This window comes from Fringilla coelebs, assembly GCF_963513975.1.
Source record: "Fringilla coelebs genome assembly, chromosome: 33".
Taxonomy (NCBI): Eukaryota; Metazoa; Chordata; class Aves; order Passeriformes; family Fringillidae; genus Fringilla; species Fringilla coelebs.
This window is the reverse complement of record NC_140059.1, coordinates 785,689-807,695: the sequence shown is the minus strand read 5'-3', so window position 1 is coordinate 807,695 and position 22,007 is coordinate 785,689. Positions and strand designations below refer to the sequence as shown.

At 67.2% G+C, this 22,007-nt stretch overlaps 3 protein-coding genes across 4 annotated transcripts in view; 2 read left to right on the top strand and 1 right to left on the bottom strand.

Moving 5' to 3' along the window:
• The window catches only part of GPKOW (G-patch domain and KOW motifs), a gene marked incomplete at its 3' end in the record, with an annotated part of 5,790 nt that extends 4,148 nt beyond the window's left edge, over window positions 1-1,642 (top strand). Inside the window, exon 4 of the mRNA XM_084224019.1 lies at window positions 1,479-1,642. Within this exon, the coding sequence (XP_084080145.1) occupies window positions 1,479-1,642 (164 nt within the window). The remainder of the gene's footprint in view (window positions 1-1,478) is intronic.
• A 50-nt stretch (window positions 1,643-1,692) lies between these two features.
• On the top strand, window positions 1,693-17,910 carry WDR45 (WD repeat domain 45). 2 transcript variants are annotated; one of them, XM_084224089.1, is made up of 11 exons: window positions 1,693-1,882; window positions 2,968-3,042; window positions 4,797-4,901; window positions 6,786-6,882; window positions 8,694-8,788; window positions 10,187-10,266; window positions 11,884-11,949; window positions 12,037-12,092; window positions 16,034-16,135; window positions 16,210-16,352; window positions 17,700-17,910. In XM_084224089.1, the coding sequence occupies exons 1-11, from the start codon at window positions 1,834-1,836 to the stop codon at window positions 17,807-17,809; spliced, it is 978 nt and encodes a 325-aa protein (XP_084080215.1). In that variant the 5' UTR covers window positions 1,693-1,833; the 3' UTR covers window positions 17,810-17,910. The 2 variants fall into 2 exon arrangements, with proteins under 2 accessions (XP_084080215.1, XP_084080214.1); XM_084224088.1 differs by having other exon boundaries at window positions 11,884-12,092.
• Window positions 17,911-18,204: 294 nt separating this feature from the next.
• Window positions 18,205-22,007, bottom strand: part of HDAC6 (histone deacetylase 6) — a gene marked incomplete at its 3' end in the record, with an annotated part of 36,634 nt that continues 32,831 nt past the window's right edge. Inside the window, exons 19-23 of the mRNA XM_084224018.1 lie at window positions 21,896-21,971; window positions 20,644-20,796; window positions 19,814-19,992; window positions 19,233-19,361; window positions 18,205-18,276 (exon numbers count right to left, since the gene is read on the bottom strand). Of these exons, the coding sequence (XP_084080144.1) occupies window positions 18,205-18,276; window positions 19,233-19,361; window positions 19,814-19,992; window positions 20,644-20,796; window positions 21,896-21,971 (609 nt within the window). The remainder of the gene's footprint in view (window positions 18,277-19,232; window positions 19,362-19,813; window positions 19,993-20,643; window positions 20,797-21,895; window positions 21,972-22,007) is intronic.

The following is a 22,007-nucleotide window of genomic DNA, read 5'->3' as shown; positions in this document are numbered from 1 at the left end:
CAGCCAAAACGAACTGAAATACCCCAAAACACCCCTAAAACACCCCCGCAAACCCCCTGAACCCCCCAAACCCCCTGAAACACCCAAACCACGCTGAAACACCCCAAAACACCCCTAAAACCCCCCCCAAAAACCCCTGAACCCCCAAAACTCCCCCTGAAAACCCCTGAACCCCCCAAAACCCCCTGAAGCACCCAAACCACTCTGAAACCCCCTGAACCCCCCAAAACCCCCTGAAACATCCCCTGAAAACCCCCTGAAACACCCAAAAACCCCCTGAACCCCCTAAGACCCCCCTGAAACACCCAAACCACTCTGATACCCCCAAAACCCCCCCAAAACTCCCCTAAAAACCCCCTGAATCCCCCAAAACCCCCCTGAAACACCCAAACCACTCTGAAATCCCCAAACCTCCCTGAACCCCCCAAAACACCCCTGAAACACCCCCTAAAAACCCCCAGAAACACCCAAACCACGCTGAAACCCCCCAAAACTCCCCCTAACCCCCCCCTAAAACCCAAAACCCCCCCTAAAATCCCCCTCAAACACCCAAACCACGCTGAAACCCCCCTAAACTCCCCCTAAAACCCCCCTGAAACACCCAAACCACTCTGAAACCCCATGAAACACTCCCTAAAACCCCCTGAAACCCCCCAAAACCCCCATAAATCCCCCTGAAGTGCCCCAGAACCCCCCTGGACGCCCCAAACCGCACTGAAACCCCCCTAAAACCCCCTGAAATCTCCCCAAAACTCCCCTGAAGCCCCCCAAAACCACTTGAACCCCCTCAAATCCCCCTGAAACTCCCCAGAATCCTCTTGAAGCCCCCCCAAAAGTCCCCTGAAGCCGCCCCAAAATATTCATGGACCCCCCAAAACTCTCCTAAATCCCCCTGAAGCCCCCTGAAACCCCCCAAAATGTTCATGGACCCCCAAAAACTCTCCTAAATCCCCCTGAAGTTCCCCCAAAACATTCGTGGACCCCCAAAAACTGTCCTGAACCCCCCTGGAGCCCCCCCAAAACATTCGGGGACCCCCAAAAACTCCCCTGAAGCCCCCCCAAAATACTCGTGGACCCCCAAAAATCCCCCTAAACCCCCCTGAAACCCCCCAAAATCTCTCCTAAATCCCCCTGAAGTCCCCAAAACATTCATGGGTCCCCCAAAAACTCTCCTAAATCCCCCTCAACCCCCCCAAATATTCATGTACCCCCAAAAACTCTCCTAAACCCCCGTGGAGCCCCCCAAAATATTCATGGACCCCCCAAAACTCCCCTAAATCCCCCTAAACCCCCCTGAAGCTCCCCAAAATATTCATGGACCCCCAAAAAACTCTCCTAAATCCTTCAAAACCCCCCTGGAGCCCCCCCAAAACATTCGGGGACCCCCAAAAACTCTCCTAAACCCCCTGGAGCCCCCCCAAAAGATTCGGGGACCCCCTGAAGCCCCCCCCGCCGCCGCCCCCAAAGCGCTTTGCCAGTCTCCAACATGGCGGCGCGTCGTTACTATGGCAACGCCGCACGCCGCTGCCAGTTTCCAACATGGCGCGTTGCCGGGCAACGGCCTCGCCCTCCCGTCTCCGCCAATCAGCGCGCGCGCCCGCTCGGAGCGCGTCCCAATAGGGCGGAGGCGCGGCTCACGTGACCGGAAGTCCGCTCTGGCCGGCGCTCTGAGGCGTCTCGATGGTCTGAGCGCCCCGCGGGAGCGGCCGCGGGGTTTGGGGGCAATTTTGGGGTTTTTGGGGTTCGGGGGGGTCCCGGCGGGTTCTGGGCACCCTTCGCTACCCCCTTGCTGCTGCCCCCGAAGCGGCTCCGCCGCCGCCGGCGCGCCCCGCCATGGCGCAGGCCCGGGGGGTGAACAGCCTGCGCTTCAACCAGGACCAGAGTGAGTGGGGGGCCCGGAGCCCCGAACCCCCGAACCCCGAAATCCCCGGAGCCCCGAACCCCCGAACCCCAAACCCCGAAATCCCCGGAGCCCTGAAACCCCGGAGCCCCGAACCACCGGAGCCTCAAATCCCCGGAGCCCCGGAGCCCTGAACCCCCAAATCCCCGAACTCCTGAACCCCCGAACCCCCGGAGCCCTGAACCCCCGAACCCCCAAATCCCCGGAGCCCCGAACCCCCTGAACCCCCGGAGCCCTGAACCCCCAAATCCCCGAACCCCCCAAACCTCTCTCAGCGCCCCCAGCGCCCCCTCGGGACCTCAACGCCCCCCCGGCACCCCCAAATCCCCCCCGGCACCCCCAAATCCCGAATTCACTCCGGGACCCAGCCCCGCCCCCTCCGGGACCCCCAAATCCCCCCAGACACCTCCAGGTGTCCCCAACCCCCCCCAGGTGCCCCCCCAGGTGTCCCCAAAGCCCCCCCCAGGTGTCCCCAAGCCCCCCAGGTGCCCCCCCCGGTGTCCCCCCAGGTGTCCCCAAGCGCCCCCCCCGGTGTCCCCTGGTGTCCCCAAGCCCCCCCAGGTGCCCCCCCAGGTGTCCCCCCGGTGTCCCTAACCCCCCCCAGGTGTGACCAAGCCCCCCCCGGTGTCCCTCTGATGTCCCCAATCCCCCCCCAGGTCCCCCCCCAGGTGTCCCCAAGCCCCCTCAGGTGTCCCTCCAATGTCCCAAATCCCCCCTGGTGTCCCCCCGGTGTCCCCAAGTCCCCCCCACAGTGTCCCCAACCCCCCCAGGTGTCCCCCGGTGTCCCCAAGCCCCCCCCCGGTGTCCCCCCCCCCCCGGTGTCCCCCCGGTGTCCCCAAGCCCCTCCAGGTGTCCCCAGTCCCCCCCAGGTGTCCCTTGGTGTCCGCAAGCCCCCCCCGGTGTCCCTCCGATGTCCCCAAGCCCCCCCCAGGTGTCCCCCGGTGTCCCCAAGCCCCCCCCCCCCCGGTGTCCCCCGGTGTCCCCAATCCCCCCCTGTGTCCCCCCGGTGTCCCCAAGCCCCCCCCCCCCCGGTGTCCCCCGGTGTCCCCAACCCCCCGTGTCCCCAGGCTGTTTCTGCGTGGCCATGGACTCGGGCGTGCGCATCTTCAACGTGGAGCCCCTGATGGAGAAGGGACACCTGGGTGAGCTGGCACAGCTGGGCACAGCTGGGCACAGCTGGGCACACCTGGGCACACCTGGGCACACCTGGGGACAGCTGGGCACACACCTGGGGGAGGCTGGGCACACCTGGGGACAGCTGGGGACACCTGGGTGAGCTGGCACACCTGGGGACACCTGGGCACACCTGGGGGAGCTGGGCACACCTGGGGGAGGGCTGGGCACACACCTGGGGACACCTGGGCACACCTGGGTGAGCTGGGCACACCTGGGGACACCTGGGCACACACCTGGGGACACACCTGGGGACACCTGGGTGAGCTGGGCACACCTGGGCACACCTGGGGGAGGCTGGGGACACAACTGGGCACACCTGGGCACAGCTGGGGACACCTGGGTGAGCTGGGCACAGCTGGGCACACCTGGGTGAGCTGGGCACACCTGGGCACACCTGGGGACACTTGGGCACACCTGGGGACACACCTCGGCACACACCTGGGCACACACCTGGGCACAGCTGGGGGCACACCTGGGCACACCTGGGGACAGCTGGGGACACCTGGGGACAGCTGGGTGAGGCTGGGCACAGCTGGGCACACCTGGGGACACACCTGGGCACACCTGGGCACACCTGGGCACACCTGGGGACAGCTGGGTGAGGCTGGGCACAGCTGGGCACACCTGGGGACACACCTGGGCACACCTGGGGACACCTGGGGACAGCTGGGTGAGGCTGGGCACAGCTGGGCACACCTGGGGACACCTGGGGACAGCTGGGTGAGGCTGGGCACAGCTGGGCACACCTGGGGGCACACCTGGGCACACCTGGGTGAGGCTGGGCACACCTGGGCACACACCTGGGCACACCTGGGGACAGCTGGGGACACCTGGGGACAGCTGGGTGAGGCTGGGCACACCTGGGCACACCTGGGGACACACCTGGGCACACCTGGGCACACCTGGGCACACCTGGGTGAGGCTGGGCACACCTGGGCAAACATCTGGGCACACCTGGGCACACCTGGGGACACCTGGGTGAGGCTGGGCACAACTGGGCACACCTGGGCACACCTGGGTGAGGCTGGGTGCACCTGGGCACAGCTGGGGGAGGCTGGGCACACCTGGGCACACACCTGGGCACACCTGGGCACACCCGGGCACACCTGGGGCAGGAGTTTTGGGGATCCCCCTGTCCTGGGGGTCGAGGGGGGCTTTGGCTGGGGGGGGTTGGGGATCCCTGGGGGTTTTGGGGGGGTTTTGGGGGGGTTTGGGGTGCCCCAGGGTCGGGGCGCCTCTTGGTTCGGGGGTACCCCCTGGTGTTGGGGTGCCCCGATTTCGGGGTGCCCCCTGATGTTCGGGTGCCCCCGATGTCGGGGTGCCCCCGATGTCGGGGTGCCTCCTGATGTTGGGGTGCCAGAAGCCGGGGTGCCCCCTGATGTCGGGGTGCCCCCCGGTTTCGGGGTGCAGATGCCGGGGTGCCCCCTGATGTTGGGGTACCCCCGGTTTCGGGGTGCAGATGCCGGGGTGCCCCCCTGACTTTGGGGTACCCCCCGTTTCGGGGTGCAGATGCCGGGGTGCCCCGGTTTCGGGGTGCCCCCTGACTTTGGGGTCCCCCCGTTTCGGGGTGCAGATGCCGGGGTGCCCCGGTTTCGGGGTGCCCCGGTTTCGGGGTGCAGATGCCGGGGTACCCCCTGATTTCGGGGTCCCCCCCGGTTTCGGGGTACCCCCTGATTTCTGGGTCCCCCCTGATTTCGGGGTGCCCCGTTTCGGGGTGCAGATGCCGAGCAGGTGGGCAGCGTGGCGCTGGTGGAGATGCTGCACCGCTCCAACCTGCTGGCCATCGTGGGCGGCGGCAGCCAGCCCAAGTTCCCCGACGCCTCAGGTGAGCCCCAAAACACCCCAGGGGGGGACCCCGAATTCACTGGGGGAGCCCCAAAATCCTGGGGGGACCCCGAGTCACTGGGGAGCCCCAAAACTGGGGGGGGGGGCCGAATTCACTGGGGGATCCCCAAATTCACTGGGGGATCCCCAAAACACCAGGGGGGACCCCGAGTTCACTGGGGGAGCCCCAAAACACCAGGGGGGACCCCGAGTCACTGAGGAGTGAACCCCCAAAACCGGGGGGGGGGACTCCGAGTCACTGGAGGATCCCCAAAACACCGGGGGGGGACCCTGATTCACTGAGGGATCCCCAAAATCCCGGGGGTGGGGCCCGAATTCATTGGGGGATCCCCAAAATCCCGGGGGGGGGGGCGATTCACTGAGGGATCCCCAAAATCCCGGGGGTGGGTCCTCGATTCACTGGGGGATCCCCAAAACCCCGGGGGGGCCCCGAATTCACTGGGGGATCCCCAAATTCACTGGGGGATCCCCAAAACACCGGGGGGACCCCGAGTTCACTGGGGGATCCCCAAAACACCGGGGGGACCCCGAGTTCACTGGGGGATCCCCAAAATCCTGGGAGCGGGGGCGAATCCACTGAGGGACCCCAAATTCACTGAGGGATCCCGAATTCACTGTGGGATCCCGAATTCACTGGGGGATCCCCAAAATCCCAGGGGGTACTCCGATTCACTGAGGGATCCCCAAAATCCCGGGGGGGGTCCCCGAGTCACTGAGGGATCCCCAAAACCCCAGGGGGGGACGAATCCACTGAGGGATCCCCAAAACCCCGGGGGGCCCCAATTCACTGAGTGAACCCCCAAAGCCGGGGTGGGGGGCAAATTCCCTGGGGGATCCCCCAAAACCCCGGGGGTGCCCAAAATCGGGGTCAGGGGTCAGGGACACCCCTCTGTCCCCAATATCGGGGTGTCCCCAATATCGGGGTGTCCCCCTGATCCCCTGGGGTCCCAAATATCGGGGTGTCCCCCCTGAGCCCGGGGTGTCTCTGTGCCCAGTATCGGGGTGTCCCCCTGACCCTGGGGTGTCCCAAATATCGGAGTGTCCCCTGTCCCCACTGTGGGAGTGTCCCCATGTCGGGCTGTCCCTATGTCAGGGTGTCCCCATGTCTGTCTGTCCCTGTGCCCATGTCGGTCTGTCTGTCTGTGCCCCATGTCTGTTGGTCTGTCTGTGCCCCATGCCGGTCTGTCCGTGCCCTGTGTCTGTCTGTGCCCCGTGTCTGTCTGTCCGTACCCCATGTCCGTCTGTCCGTGCCTCATGTCTGTCTGTCCGTGCCCCATGTCCGTCTGTCTGTCCGTGCCCCGTGTCTGTCTGTACCTGTGCCCATGTCTGTCTGTCCGTGCCCCGTGTCGGTCTGTCTGTCTGTACCCCATGTCTGTCCGTGCCCCGGGTCTGTCTGTCCGTGCCCCGTGTCCATCTGTCCCTGTGCCCATGTCTGTCCGTCTGTCCCTGTGCCCATATCGGTTTGTCTGTCCGTGCCCCGTGTCCATCTCTCCCTGTGCCCATGTCGGTCTGTCTGTCCGTGCCCCATGTTGGTTGGTCTGTCCGTGCCCCATGTTGGTCTGTCCGTGCCCCGTGTCCATCTGTCCCTGTGCCGAAGTCCGTCTGTCCCTGTGCCCATGTCTGTTTGTCTGTCCCTGTGGCCATATCGGTTTGTCTGTCTGTGCCCCGTGTCCATCTGTCCCTGTGCCCATGTCGGTCTGTCTGTCCGTGCCCCATGTCTGTCTGGCTGTCCCTGTGCCCATGTTGGTTTGTCTGTCTCTGCCCCATGTCGGTCTGTCTGTCCCTGTGCCCACGTCTGTCCGTGCTCCGTGTCGGTCTGTCCGTGTGCCCACGTCCGTCCGTCCGTCTGTCCGTCTGTGCGCAGTGCTGATCTGGGACGATGCCCGCGAGGGGAAGGACAAGCTGGTGCTGGAGTTCAGCTTCCCCAAACCCGTGCTGGCCGTGCGCATGCGGCACGACAGGTGACACGGGGACACGGGGGGACACGGGAATGGGGACACAGGGGAATATGGGGACACGGGGACACGGGGGACGGGGACATGGGGACACGGGGGAACACGGGGGAACACGGGGACACGGGGGGACACGGGGACACGGGGACATGGGGGGACACGGGGGGACACGGGGACACGGGGACACAGGGACACAGGGACACGGGGACACAGGGACACGGGGGGATACGGGGACACGGGGGGACGGGGACACGGGGGAACACGGGGACACGGGGACATGAGGGGACACGGGGGGACACGGGGGGACACGGGGACACGGGGACATGGGGGGACACGGGGGGACACAGGGACACAGGGACACGGGGACACGGGGGGATACGGGGACACGGGGGGACGGGGACACGGGGGAACGGGGGACGGGAACGGGGACACAGGGGAACACGGGGACACGGTGACACGGGGGGAACTGGGGACACGGGGACACGGGGGGACACAGGGACACGGGGGGACACAAGGGGAACCGGGGACACAGGGACACGGGGGAACGGGGGACGGGGACACGGGGGGACCGGGGACACGGTGACATGGGGGGACACGGGGACACGGGAACGGGGACACGGGGGGACACGGGGACACGGGAACGGGGACATGGGGGGACACGGGGGAACGGGGATGGGAATGGGGATGGGAACGGGGAATGGGGAACGGGGACAGGTATGGGAACCGGGGACACGGGGACACAGGGGAATGGGGAACGGGAACCGGGAATGGGAACGGGGACGGGGGGACGGGGACACGGGAACCGGGAATGGGAACGGGGACGGGGAATGGGGACGGGAACGGGGACGGGGACGGGGGAACGGGAACCAGGAAAGGGGAATGGGGACGGGAACAGGGGAATGGGGACGGGGGAACAGGGGAACGGGGGAATGGGAACCAGGAATGGGGAATGGGGACGGGGGAACGGGAACTAGGAATGGGGAACGGGGGAACAGGGGAACGGGAATGGGGAACAGGGACGGGAACGGGAACAGGGAATGGGGACGGGGACAGGGAACGGGGATGGGGACAGGGATGGGGACGGGGAACGGGGACGGGAATGGGGACGGGAATGGGGAACGGGGAACGGGGAACGGGGACGGGAACCGGGAATGGGAATGGAGATGGGGACGGGAACGGGAATGGGAACCGGGAATGGGGAACGGGGACGGGAATGGGGACGGGGACGGGAATGGGGACGGGGACGGGGAATGGGGAATGGGGACGGGGAATGGGGAATGGGGACGGGGACGGGGGAACAGGGGAATGGGGGAATGGGAACTGGGAATGGGGAACGGGGGAACGGGAATGGGGAACAGGGATGGGAACGGGGAACAGGGATGGGAATGGGGAACGGGGAACGGCAATGGGAATGGGGACGGGAACGGGAACAGGGAATGGGAATGAGGGCTGGGGGGACTGGAACTGCTGGGAGGGACGGGGGGACCCGGGGCACTGGGAGCACTGGGGGGCACTGGGGTTGAACTGGGCGCACTGGGGGGCACTGGTGTGTCACTGGTGTGTCCCCGGTGTCACTGGTGTCCCTGGTGTCCCTGTCCCCGTGCCAGGCTGGTGGTGGCCCTGCAGAGCCGCCTGTACGTGTTCTGTACTGGGAGCACTGGGGGGCACTGGGGTTGAACTGGGAGCACTGGGGGGGCACTGGGGTTGAACTGGGAGCACTGGTGTGTCCCTGGTGTCCCTGATGTCCCTGGTGTCACTGGTGTGTCACTGGTGTGTCCCTGGTGTCACTGGTGTCCCTGGTGTCCCTGTCCCCGTGGCAGGCTGGTGGTGGCCCTGCAGACCCGTCTCTACGTGTTCTCCTTCCCCCACCGGCCCACCAAGCTCTTCGAGTTCGACACCCGTGACAACCCCAAAGGTGGGGCACCCCAAAAACACGGGGGGACCCCAAAAACACGGGGGGACCCCGAGAACCCGGGGGGGACCCCGAAAACCCGGGGGGGGACCCCGAAAACCCGGGGAGGGATCCCAAAAACCGGGGGGGGGAACCCAAAAACCCGGGGGACCCCAAAAACCGGGGGGACCCCAAAAACCCGGGGGGACCCCAAAACCCGGGGGGGACCCCAGAAACCCGGGGGGACCCCTAAAAATTTGTGTGGGGACCCCAAAAAACCGGGGGGACCCCAAAAACCCGGGGGGACCCTAAAAACCCGGGGGGACCCCAAAAATCCGGGGGGGACCCTAAAAACCCGGGGGGGACCCCAAAAACCCGGGGGGACCCCAAAACCTGCGGAAGGACCCCAAAAGCCACGGGGGACCCCAATGTTCTGAGGGGACTTAGGGGGACCCCGATGTCCAGGGGGCTTTTGGGGTCCCCAATATCCGAGGAGGTTTTGGGGTCCCCGCTGTCCTGGGGGGTTTTGGGGTCCCTGATTTCCTGGGGGGATTTTTGGGGTCCCCAGTGTCGTGGGGGTGGGTTTAGGGTCCCCAATGTCCTGGGGGATTTTTGGGGTCCCCGCTGTTCCGGGGGGTTTTGGGGTGCACACACCTGCTCTGTGGGTTTTTGGGGTGCACCCATCCCCTGTCCTGCTGTTTTGGGGTGCACCTACCTGCTGTTTTGGGGTTTTGGGGTGCACCCACCCCCTGTCCCGGGGTTTTGGGGGTTTTTGGGGTGCACCCCGGCTGTGTCCTGGTTTTGGGGTGCACCCTCGCTCTGTCCCGGGGGCTTTTGGGGTGCACCCACCCCCTGTTTGGGGTTTTTGGGGTGCAGCCTGGCTGTGTCCCGGTTTTGGGGTGCACCCACCCCCTGTTTGAGGTTTTTTGGGTTTTTGGGGTGCACCCACCCCCTGTTTGGGGTCTTGGGGTGCACCCACCCGCTCTGGGGTTTTGGGGTGCACCCACCCCCTGTTTGGGGTTTTGGGGTGCACCCACCCCCTGTTTAGGGTTTTGGGGTGCACCCACCCCCTGTTTGGAGTTTTGGGGTGCACTCACCCCCTGTCCCGGTTTTGGGGTGCACCCACCCCCTGTTTAGGGTTTTGGGGTGCACCCACCCCCTGTTTGGGGTTTTTGGGGTGCACCCACCCCCTGTTTGGGGTTTTTGGGGTTTTGGGGTGCACCCACCCCCTGTCTCGGGGGGTTTTGGGGTTTTTGGGGTGCACCCTGTCCCGGTTTTGGGGTGCACCCTGGCTTTGTCCCGGTTTTGGGGTGCAGCCTGTCCCGGTTTTGGGGTGCACCGTGGCTGTCCCGGGGTTTTGGGGGTTTTGGGGTGCAGCCTGTCCCGGTTTTGGGGTGCACCCACCCCGGCTGTCCCCCTTAGGGATCGTGGATCTCTGTCCCAGCGTGGAGCGCGCCCTGCTCGTGTTCCCGGGACACAAGTGCGGCAGCCTGCAGCTGGTGGTGAGCTGCACTGGGAGCACTGGGAGCACTGGGAGGGACTGGGGGGGAATGGGGGGGAATGGGATGGGACTGGGATGGGACTGGGATGGGACTGGGATGGGACTGGGATGGGACTGGGAGGGACTGGGATGGACTGGGAGGGACTGGGGGGGACTGGGGGGGAATGGGGGGGAATGGGGGGGGACTGGGGGGGACTGGGATGGGACTGGGATGGACTGGGATGGGACTGGGATGGACTGGGATGGACTGGGAGGGACTGGGGGGGACTGGGATGGACTGGGGGGGACTGGGGGGGAATGGGAATGGACTGGGATGGACTGGGAGGGACTGGGGGGGACTGGGGGGGACTGGGATGGACTGGAGGGGACTGGGATGGACTGGGATGGACTGGGATGGACTGGGGGGGGACTGGGGGGGACTGGGATGGACTGGGGGGGAATGGGGGGGACTGGGAGGGACTGGGATGGACTGGGGGGAAATGGGAATGGGACTGTGATGGGACTGGGAGGGACTGGGGGGGACTGGGAAACTGGGAGGGAGCAGGCAGGAGGCTGAGCTGGTACTGGGAGCCCTGGGGGGTACTGGGGCCATACTGGGGGGCACTGGGCCACACTGGGGCCACGCTGGGCCGCACTGGCCGTGTCCTGGTGCCACCCCGCTGTGTCCCCGTCCCCAGGACCTGGGCTGCACTGGGCCATACTGGGTGTCACCGGTGCCATACTGGGCTGCACTGGGCCATACTGGGTGTCACCGGTGCCATACTGGGCCTTGCTGGCCGTGCCCCGGTGCCACCCCCGCTGTGTCCCCAGGACCTGGGCTGCACTGGGTGGCACTGGGTGTCACTGGTGCCATACTGGGCTGCACTGGGTGTCACTGGTGCCATACTGGGCCACCCTGGCCGTGCCCCGGTGCCACCCCCACTCTGTCCCCGTCCCCAGGACCTGGGTTGCACTGGGCCATACTGGGTGTCACCAGTGCCATACTGGGCCGCGCCAGCCATGCCCCAGTGCCACCCCGCTGTGTCCCCAGGACCTGGGCTGCACTGGGCCATACTGGGTGTCACCAGTGCCATACTGGGCCGCGCTGGCTGTGTCCCCAGGACCTGGGCTGTGTTGGGTGTGCACTGGGTGTCACCGGTGCCATACTGGGCTGCACTGGGTGGCACTGGGCTGCACTGGTGCCATACTGGGCTGCACTGGCCATGCCCTGGTGCCACCCTGCTGTGTCCCCAGGACCTGGGCTGCACTGGGTGGCACTGGGCCATACTGGGTGTGCACTGGGTGTCACCGGTGCCATACTGGGCCGCGCCGGCCGTGTCCCAGTGCCACCCCTGCTGTGTCTCCAGGACCTGGGCTGCACTGGGGCCATACTGGGTGTCACTGGTGCCATACTGGGCCCTGCTGGCCATGCCCCAGTGCCACCCCCACTGTATCCCCAGGACCTGGGCTGCACTGGGTGTCACTGGGGCCATACTGGGCCATACTGGGCCGCGCTGGCCGTGTCCCAGTGTCACCCCCGCTCTGTCCCTGTCCCCAGGACCTGGGCTGCACTGGGTGTCACTGGGGCCATACTGGGCCCCGCCAGCCATGCCCCAGTGCCACCCCGCTGTGTCCCCAGGACCTGGGCTCGGCCAAGCCGGGCACGTCGTCGGCGCCGGTGACGATCAACGCGCACCAGAGCGAGGTGGGCTGCGCCGCGCTGAGCCCCCCGGGCAGCCTGGTGGCCTCGGCCTCGCGCCGCGGGACCCTGATCCGCCTCTTCTGCACCCAGAGCCGCGCACGCCTGCTGGAGCTGCGCCGCGGCACCGACCCCGCCACGCTCTACTGGTGAGACTGGGACGGACTGGGGGCACTGGGAATGGGAATGGGAATGGGAATGGGAATGGGAATGGGGAAACCGGCACCGACCCCGCCACGCTCTACTGGTGAGACTGGGAGCACTGGGAATGGGAATGGGGGAGTGGGAATGGGAATGGGGGAATGGGACCGACCCCGCCACGCTCTACTGGTGAGACTGGGACGGACTGGGAATGGGAATGGGAATGGGAATGGGGGAGTGGGGGAACTGGGGAAACCGGCACCGACCCCGCCACGCTCTACTGGTGAGACTGGGAGCACTGGGAATGGGAATGGGGGAGTGGGGAACTGGGGAAACCGGCACCGACCCCGCCACGCTCTACTGGTGAGACTGGGAGGGACTGGGAATGGGAATGGGAATGGGAATGGGGAACAGGGAGCGACCCCGCCACGCACTACTGGTGAGACTGGGAGCACTGGGAATGGGAATGGGGGAGTGGGGGAATGGGAGCGACCCCGCCACGCTCTACTGGTGAGACTGGGGGCACTGGGAATGGGGATGGGGGAATGGGGGGAACCAGCACCGACCCCGCCACGCTCTACTGGTGAGACTGGGGGCACTGGGAATGGGGATGGGGGAGTGGGGGAACTGGGGAAACCGGCACCGACCCCGCCACGCTCTACTGGTGAGACTGGGAGGGACTGGGAATGGGAATGGGAATGGGGGAATGGGGGGAACCGGCACCGACCCCGCCACGCTCTACTGGTGAGACTGGGAGCACTGGGAATGGGAATGGGGGTAATGGGGAACCGGGACCGACCCCGCCACGCTCTACTGGTGAGACTGGGAGCACTGGGAATGGGAATGGGGGGAATGGGGAACAGGGACCGACCCCGCCACGCTCTACTGGTGAGACTGGGAGCACTGGGAATGGGGATGGGGGGGCTGGGGGGAACCGCCACCGACCCCGCCACGCTCTACTGGTGAGACTGGGAGGGACTGGGAATGGGAATGGGAATGGGAATGGGGGAATGGGGGAATGGGAGCGACCCCGCCACGCTCTACTGGTGAGACTGGGGGCACTGGGAATGGGACTGGGAATGGGAATGGGGAACAGGGACCGACCCCGCCACGCTCTACTGGTGAGACTGGGAGCACTGGGAATGGGGGAATGGGGGAATGGGAGGGACTGGGGAAACTGGGACCGACCCCACCACGCTCTACTGGTGAGACTGGGGGGGACTGGGAATGGGGGAATCGGGGAATGGGGGAATGGGGAAACCGGCACCGACCCCGCCACGCTCTACTGGTGAGACTGGGAGCACTGGGAATGGGAATGGGGGAGTGGGGGAACTGGGGAAACCGGCACTGACCCCGCCACGCTCTACTGGTGAGACTGGGAGCACTGGGAATGGGGACTGGGAATGGGAATGGGGGACTGGGAGCGACCCCGCCATGCTCTACTGGTGAGACTGGGAGCACTGGGAATGGGAATGGGGGAATGGGGAAACTGGGAGCGACCCCGCCACGCTCTACTGGTGAGACTGGGAGCACTGGGAATGGGAATGGGGGAATGGGGAAACTGGGAGCGACCCCGCCACGCTCTACTGGTGAGACTGGGAGCACTGGGAATGGGAATGGGGGAATGGGGAAACTGGGACCGACCCCGCCATGCTCTACTGGTGAGACTGGGGGCACTGGGAATGGGAATGGGGGGGCTGGGGGGAACCGGCACCGACCCCGCCACGCTCTACTGGTGAGACTGGGAGGGACTGGGAATGGGGACTGGGGGGGAATGGGAATGGGAATGGGGAACTGGGGGGGCTGGGGGAACTGGGACCGACCCCGCCGCGCTCTACTGGTGAGACTGGGAGGGACTGGGAATGGGACTGGGGGGGATGGGGAAACTGGGACCGACCCCGCCACGCTCTACTGGTGAGACTGGGGGCACTGGGAGGGACTGGGAGGGAATGGGGAACTGGGACCGACCCCGCCACGCTCTACTGGTGAGACTGGGGGCACTGGGGGGACTGGGAATGGGAATGGGGGAATGGGGGAATGGGGAAACCAGCACCGACCCCTCCACGCTCTACTGGTGAGACTGGGAGCACTGGGGGGACTGGGAATGGGGGAATGGGGGAATGGGAGCGACCCCGCCACGCTCTACTGGTGAGACTGGGGGCACTGGGAGGGACTGGGAATGGGAATGGGAATGGGAATGGGAATGGGGGAATGGGGAACCGGCACCGACCCCGCCACGCTCTACTGGTGAGACTGGGAGGGACTGGGAGGGAATGGGGAAACTGGCACCGACCCCGCCACGCTCTACTGGTGAGACTGGGAGGGACTGGGAATGGGACTGGGAATGGGAATGGGGGAATGGGAGCGACCCCGCCACGCTCTACTGGTGAGACTGGGCGGGACTGGGAATGGGAATGGGGGGGATGGGGAAACTGGCACCGACCCCGCCACGCTCTACTGGTGAGACTGGGAGGGACTGGGACAGGGAATGGGGGAATGGGGGAATGGGGAAACCGGCACCGACCCCGCCACGCTCTACTGGTGAGACTGGGAGCACTGGGAATGGGAATGGGGGAGTGGGGGGAATGGGACCGACCCCGCCACGCTCTACTGGTGAGACTGGGAGGGACTGGGGGGACTGGGAATGGGAATGGGGGAATGGGGAAACTGGGACCGACCCCGCCATGCTCTACTGGTGAGACTGGGAGCACTGGGAATGGGAATGGGGGGGCTGGGGGGGCTGGGGGAATGGGAGCGACCCCGCCACGCTCTACTGGTGAGACTGGGAGCACTGGGAATGGGAATGGGGGAGTGGGGGACTGGGAGGGACTGGGGAAACCGGCACCGACCCCGCCACGCTCTACTGGTGAGACTGGGAGGGACTGGGGGACTGGGGGGGCTAGGGAACCGGGAATGGGAATGGGGGAATGGGGAAACCGGGACCGACCCCGCCACGCTCTACTGGTGAGACTGGGGGCACTGGGAGGGACTGGGAATGGGGAACTGGGGGGGCTGGGGGAACTGGGACCGACCCCGCCGTGCTCTACTGGTGAGACTGGGAGGGACTGGGAATGGGGACTGGGGGGGAATGGGAATGGGAATGGGAATGGGAATGGGAATGGGGGGGCTGGGGGGAACCGGGACGGACCCCGCCACGCTCTACTGGTGAGACTGGGGGCACTGGGAATGGGAATGGGGGAGTGGGGGAACTGGGACCGACCCCGCCACGCTCTACTGGTGTGGCTGGGGGCACTGGGGGGCACTGGTGGCACTGGGGGGCACTGGGGGCACTGGTGGCACTGGGAACCTCAGGTGTCCCCCCCCTGCTCCAGCTGAGGCAGGGCACGGAGCCTCCTGTACTGGTGGCACTGGTGGCACTGGGACAGACTGGGGACAGTGGTGGCACTGGGACAGACTGGGGACAGTGGTGGCACTTGGGGACCTCAGGGAACCTCAGGAGCTCCTTCGGCTGCTCGAGCTGTGCCAGGGGACAGACTGGGCTGGGCTGTACTGGTGCCACTGGGAGGGACTGGGTGGGACTGGGAGTGCAGCTGGAGGATCCCTGGCCGGGTTTTGGGGTGTCCCCCCAGCCCTGAGAGGGGTTTTGGGGGCAGTTTTAGGGTCCCCCCATCCCTGATGGGGTTTTGGGGTGCCCCCTGCTCCTGACGGGGTTTTGTGGATATTTTGGGGATATTTCGGGGTGCCCCCCGCTCCTGACGGGGTTTTTGGGGTGCCCCCATCCCTGACGGGGTTTTGGGGGTATTTTGGGGTCGTTTTGGGGTGTCCCCCGCTCCTGACGGTGTTTTTGGGGTGCCCCCCGCTCCTGACGGGGTTTCGGGGATATTTTGGGGTGCCCCCCGCTCCTGACGGGTTTTTGGGGTGCCCCCCGCTCCTGACGGTGTTTTTGGGGTGCCCCCCGCTCCTGACGTGTTTTTGGGGTGCCCCCCAGCCTGGCCTTCAGCCCCGACTGCTCCTTCCTGTGCGCGGCCAGTGACAAAGGCACCGGGCACGTCTTCGCCCTGCGGGACACGCGGCTCAACCGGCGCTCGGCGTGAGTGGGGGCACAGGGGGGACCCCCGCGCCCCCCGGATCCCCCCTGAGCGCGGTGCCCCCCTGTGCCCCCAGGCTGGCGCGGGTGGGCAAGGTGGGCCCGGTGCTGGGCCCCTACGTGGAGTCCCAGTGGTCCCTGGCGAGTTTCACGGTGCCGGCCGAGGCGCCCGGGGTGTGCGCCTTCGGCAGGGCGGGCCGCAGCCCCAGCTCCGTCATCGGTGAGTGCGCCTGAACAGGCCAGGGAACTGCCCCAAAACTGCCCGGGAACTGCCCAGAAACTGCCCAAAACCAGCCCAGAAACTGCCCAAAACCAGCCCAGAAACTGCCCAAAACCAGCCCAGAAACTGCCCGGGAACTGCACAAAAACTGCCCAAAAACCAGCCCAGAAACTGCCCCAAAACTGCCCAGAAACTGCCCGGGAACTGCCCCGGGAACTGCCCAGAAACTGCCCAGGAACTGCCCAAAAACCAGCCCAGAAACTGCCCAAAACCAGCCCAGAAACTGCCCCGGGAACTGCCCAAAAACTGCCCCAAATCTGCCCGGGAACTGCCCAGAAACTGCCCCGGGAACTGCCCAAAAACTGCCCAGAAACTGCCCCGGGAACAGCCCCAGAAACTGCCCAGAAACTGCCCCAAACCAGCTCCAAAACTGCCCAAAAACTGCCCCAAAACTGCCCCAGGAAATGCCCGGGAACTGCCCAGAAACTGCCCCAGGAACAGCCCCAAAACTGCCCCAGGCCAGCTCCAAAACTGCCCAGAAACTGCCCTAGGAAGAGCCCCAGGAACTGCCCAGAAACTGCCCTGGGAACAGCCCAGAAACTGCGCCAGGAACTGCCCAAAAGCAACCCCAAAAACTGCCCCAAACCCGCCCAGAAACTGCCCCAGGAACAGCCCCAAACCAGCTCCAAAACTGCCCAAAACCAACCCCAGAAACTGCCCCGGGAACTGCCCAAAAACTGCCCTGGGAACAGCCCCAGGAACTGCCCAGAAACTGCCCCAGAAACTGCCCCAAACCAGCCCAAAACCCCCCGGGGACCCCCTGAATCCTCCTTAAACCCCCCTGGGCCCCTCCCTGCGCCCCTACCTGCAGCCTGGGGACCCCCTAAACCCCCCCAGGGCCCCTCCCTGCCCTACTAAATCCTCCCTAAAGATCCCCAAACCCCCCCTGGGCCCCTCCCTGCACCCCTAAATCCCCCCCTAAACCACCCTGGGCCCCTCCCTGCCCCCCCAAATTCCCCCTAAAGATCCCCAAACCCCCCCTGGGCCCCTCCCTGCACCCCTAAATCCCCCCAGGGCCCCTCCCTGCACCCCCAAATCCCCCCTAAAGACCCCCAAATCCCCAGGGACCCTCCCTGTCCCCCCAAATCCCCCCAGGGCGCCTCCCTGCACCCCTGAATGCCCCCCTAAACCACCCTGGGCCCCTCCCTGAACCCCCAAATCCCCGCTAAAGATCCCCAACCCCCCCTTGTCCCCCCAAACCCCCCCGGGGCCCCCCAGAATCCCCCCAGGGCCCCCTCAGGACCCCCCAGGATCCCCCCCAGCCCCCCTGACGGCGGTGCCCCCCAGCCGTGTGTGTGGACGGCACCTTCCACAAGTACGTGTTCAGCCCCGACGGCAACTGCAACCGCGAGGCTTTCGACGTCTTCCTGGACATCTGCGACGACGACGACTTCTGACCCCCCCCGGGACCCCCCCCAAACCCGGGGGACCCCTCCCCAACCCGGGGGATCCCCCCCCAAACCCGGGGGACCCCCAAAAGCGCGCTGCCCCGAGCCTGGCCCGTCTCTTTATTGGTGTCTCGGCGTAACAAAGGGGATTTATAAAACCTCCAAAAGGGGGGGGGGATACAAAACCGGGGTCCCCCCGCGTGCCCCGGGACCCCCCCCCGCGGTTTGGGGGGGGTGTCCCCCCCTCTGCCCCTCCCCCCGCCCCCGGGCCCGGCCCAGCCGCTGGCCCAGGGGGGGTTTGGGGGTCCCGGGGTGCTGGTGATGGCGGGGGGGGGAATGGCACGTGTGTAGCCCTTTAAGAGTGGGGGGAGGGGTGGGGTGGGGGTGTCGGGTGGGGGAGGGGCTCAGAAGGAGGCGGCGGGGGGGTCAGTGCCGAATTTGAGGCGGTAGATGAAGGTCTTGGTGGGGAGCAGCACCTGGGGGGGGACGGGGGGCGTCAGATAAGGACCCCCCCCCCCCCCCCGCGCTCCCCTGTGGTTCTTTCCAACTTCATCCTCCCCCACTCATTCAGCAGTGGTGCAGTCCGAGCTGGGACTGCCCCTATCCCCCCCCCACTGCCCAATGGTTCATCCCAACTTCAACCACCCCCCCAATCCCCCAGTGGTTCAGCCCAGCCCCAACCCCACCTCGGCAGTTCAATGGTTCACCCCATGCCCCCCCCATTCCTCGATGGTTCATTCCCGTGCCCCCCCCAGTGGTTTCACCCACTGTGTCACCCCCCCGCCCCCAACAATGGTTCATTCCCAAAGCCCCCCCAAACTCACGGGGGGGTGCAGGGACCCCCGGGACCCCCCCAGCCCAGCGGGTGGGTGAAAGAGACCCCCCAAAACCCCCCCGGGACCCCCCCGTGCCCCCCGGGTGGGTGACGGAGCCCCCCAGGGCAGCCCCCCAATAACCCCCCAGACCCCCCCGTGCCCCCCGGGTGGGTGATGGAGCCCCCCGAAAACCCCGGACACCCCCAGACCACCCCGAACCCCCCGTGCCCACCGGGTGGGTGATGGAGACCCTGTGCCCCCAGACCCCCCCATGTCCCCCGGTGCCCCCAGACCCCCCCGTGCCCCCCGGTGCCCCCGTGCCCACCGGGTGGGTGACGCAGACCCCGCAGGGGTAGCACCCCGATAACCCTGACACCCCCAGACCCCCCGGTGCCCCCAGACCCCCCGGTGCCCCCAGACCCCCCGGTGCCCCCTGTGCCCACCGGTGCCCCCAGACCCCCCAGACCCCCCGGTGCCCCCAGACCCCCCAGACCCCCCGGTGCCCCCGGACCCCCCGGTGCCCCCAGACCCCCCAGACCCCCCCCGTGCCCCCAGACCCCCCGGTGCCCCCCGACCCCCCGGTGCCCCCCGGTGCCCCCCGGTGCCCCCGTGCCCACCGGGTGGGTGACGTAGCCCCCGCAGGGGTAGCACCAGGCCCCCAGGTCGCGCAGGCTCAGCACCAGCGGGTGCCCCTGGGCCCCCCCGTGGCTCAGCATGTGCCCCCCCACATAGCGGCCACACAGCACCTGCGGACAGACCGACGGACGGACGGACGGGGGGGTCAGCGGGACAGGGGGACAGCGGGACAGAGGGACAGCAGGACAGGGGGACAGAGGGACAGGGGGACAGCGGGACAGGGGGACAGGGGAACAGAGGGACAGGGGGACAGCGGGACAGCGACAGCAGGACAGAGGGACAGAGGGGCAGGGGGACAGGGGGACAGAGGGACAGAGGGACAGAGGGACAGAGGGACAGGGGGACAGAGGGACAGAGGGACAGAGGGGTCAGTGGGACAGGGGGACAGGGGGACAGCAGCGTCAGAGGTGCGGGGGACTCGGGGGGCGGGGGATTTGGGGGAGAGACGGGATTCGGGGATTTGGGGGGGATGTAGCAGTGTGAGGGGATTTCGGGGTGCAGGGGCAGTTTTGGGGTTCAGGGGCAGTTTTTGGGGTGTTTTTGGGGTTCGGGGGGTCCCCACCTGGTGGCAGCTGAGGCACAGCCAGTTCTCGCGGCGGCTGCCGCAGACCCCGCACGGGGGGGGCAGGAGGGACCCCAGGGCGCCCCCGGCGGGGGGCGGGGCCACGGCGCCCAGGTGGGGACAGCCCGGGAGGGGCGTCACGGCGTAGAGCGCCCCCTGGCGGCCGGGAGGAACGGCACCTCAGCCGGGGGGCGGGGGGGAGACCCCCACCCCAAATCCTCATGGCCACACCCACCCCTAAATCCAACCCACAAATCCTCATCACCAAACCCACCCCCAAATCCCCCACCCCAAACCCACACCCAGACCCACCCCCCCCAAATCCCCCACCCCAAATCCTCCTACCCGAACCCACCCCCCCACACCCACCCCCAAATCCCCCACCCCAAATCCTCATCCCCAAACCCACCCCCAAACCCACGCCCCCCAAATCCTCATCCCCAAACCCACCCCCCCAAACCCCCCTCCAAACCCACCCCACCAAATCCCCCACCCCAAATCCCCCACCCCAAATCCTCATCCCCAACCCCCCCCCCAAATCCCCCCCAAATCCCCCACCCAAATCCCCCCACAACCCCCCAATCCCCCTTCCCCGAGCCCCCTCCCCAAGATCTCCCTTCCCCAAATGCCCCCGGACCTCGATTCCCCTCGAACCCCTCCCCCACCTCCCCCCCCCACCTCCTCCAGCCCCTCCCCTCCCCCCCCTGCCCCTCCCCCACCCCCGCCCCTCCCCCACCTCCTCCAGCTCCTCCTCCTCCTCCCAGCAGGGGGCGGCCGCGGCCTCCGCCGTGGGGGCGGGGCCTGGAGGAGACTCCGCCCCCCAGCCCCGCCTTGGCCCCGCCCCCCAGGGGCGTCCCCGATCTGCAGCGCCCCCAAGCGGCGAATGGCGGCGTCCAGGGGGGGAGACCCCGTGACGTCATCGGCGGCCGCTGTGACGTCATCGCCGCCCTCCCCCTCCTTGGGGGCCTCCGGGGGGGGCTCAACTGTGGGGGGGGGAGGGGTCGGTTGGGGGATTTGGGGGGGTCCCGGGGGGGTTCGGGGGCTCAGGGCTGGGGGAGCTGTGGGGTCCCCTGGGGGGTCTGGGGCAGGGTTTGGGGGTCCCTGGAGGATATGGGGCAAGGTTTGGGGGTCCCTGGGCAGGGTTTGGGGGTCCCCTGGGGGATATGGGGCAGGGTTTGGGGGTCCCTGGGCAGGGTTTGGGGGTCCTGGAGGGATATGGGGCAGGGTTTGGGGTATTTGGGGGGTCTGGGACAGGGTTTGGGGCTCCCAAGGGGGTCTGGGGCAGGGTTTGGGGGTCCCTGGGGGATATGGGGCAGGGTTTGGGGGTCCCTGGGCAGGGTTTGGGGGTCCTGGGGGGGTCTGGGGCAGGGTTTGGGGGTCCCAGGGCAGGGTTTGGGGCTCCCAAGGGGGTCTGGAGCAGCGTTTGGGGGTCCCTGGGGGATATGGGGCAGGGTTTGGGGGTCCCAGGGGGGATATGGGGCAGGGTTTGGGGGTCCCAGGGGGGATAGGGGCAGGGTTTGGGGGTCCCAGGGGGGATATGGGGCAGGGTTTGGGGGGTCCCAAGGGGGGTCTGGGGCAGGGTTTGGGGGTCCTGGAGGGATATGGGGCAGGGTTTGGGGGTCCCAGAGCAGGGTTTGGGGGTCCCCTGGGGGATATGGGGCAGGGTTTGGGGGTCCCCTGAGGGTCCCTGGGCAGGGTTTGGGGGTCCTGGAGTTATTTTGGGGAGGGGTCTCACCACGGGGCAGGGTTCGGGGGTCCCGGGGTGTTCTGGGGAGGGGTCTCAGCTCGGCCAGGGTTCGGGGGTCCCGAGGGTATTTTGGGGAGGGGTCTCACCGCGGGGCAGGGTTCGGGGGTCCCGAGGGTATTTTGGGGAGGGGTCTCACCGCGGGGCAGGGTTCGGGGGGTCCCGGGGGATTTTGGGGAGGGGTCTCACCGCGGGGCAGGGTTCGGGGGTCCCGAGGGTATTTTGGGGAGGGGTCTCACCGCGGGGCAGGGTTCGGGGGTCCCGGGGTGTTTTGGGGAGGGGTCTCACCGCGGGGCAGGGTCCCGGGGGTCCCGGGGTGTTTTGGGGAGGGGTCTCACCGCGGGGCAGGCGCAGGCAGCTCCAGCAGCCCCGCTGGGCTCGCAGGGTCCGGCCCAGCGCCCGCAGCGCCGCGGGCTGGGGGGGTCCCGGGGGGCGGCAGCGAGGGGGGGG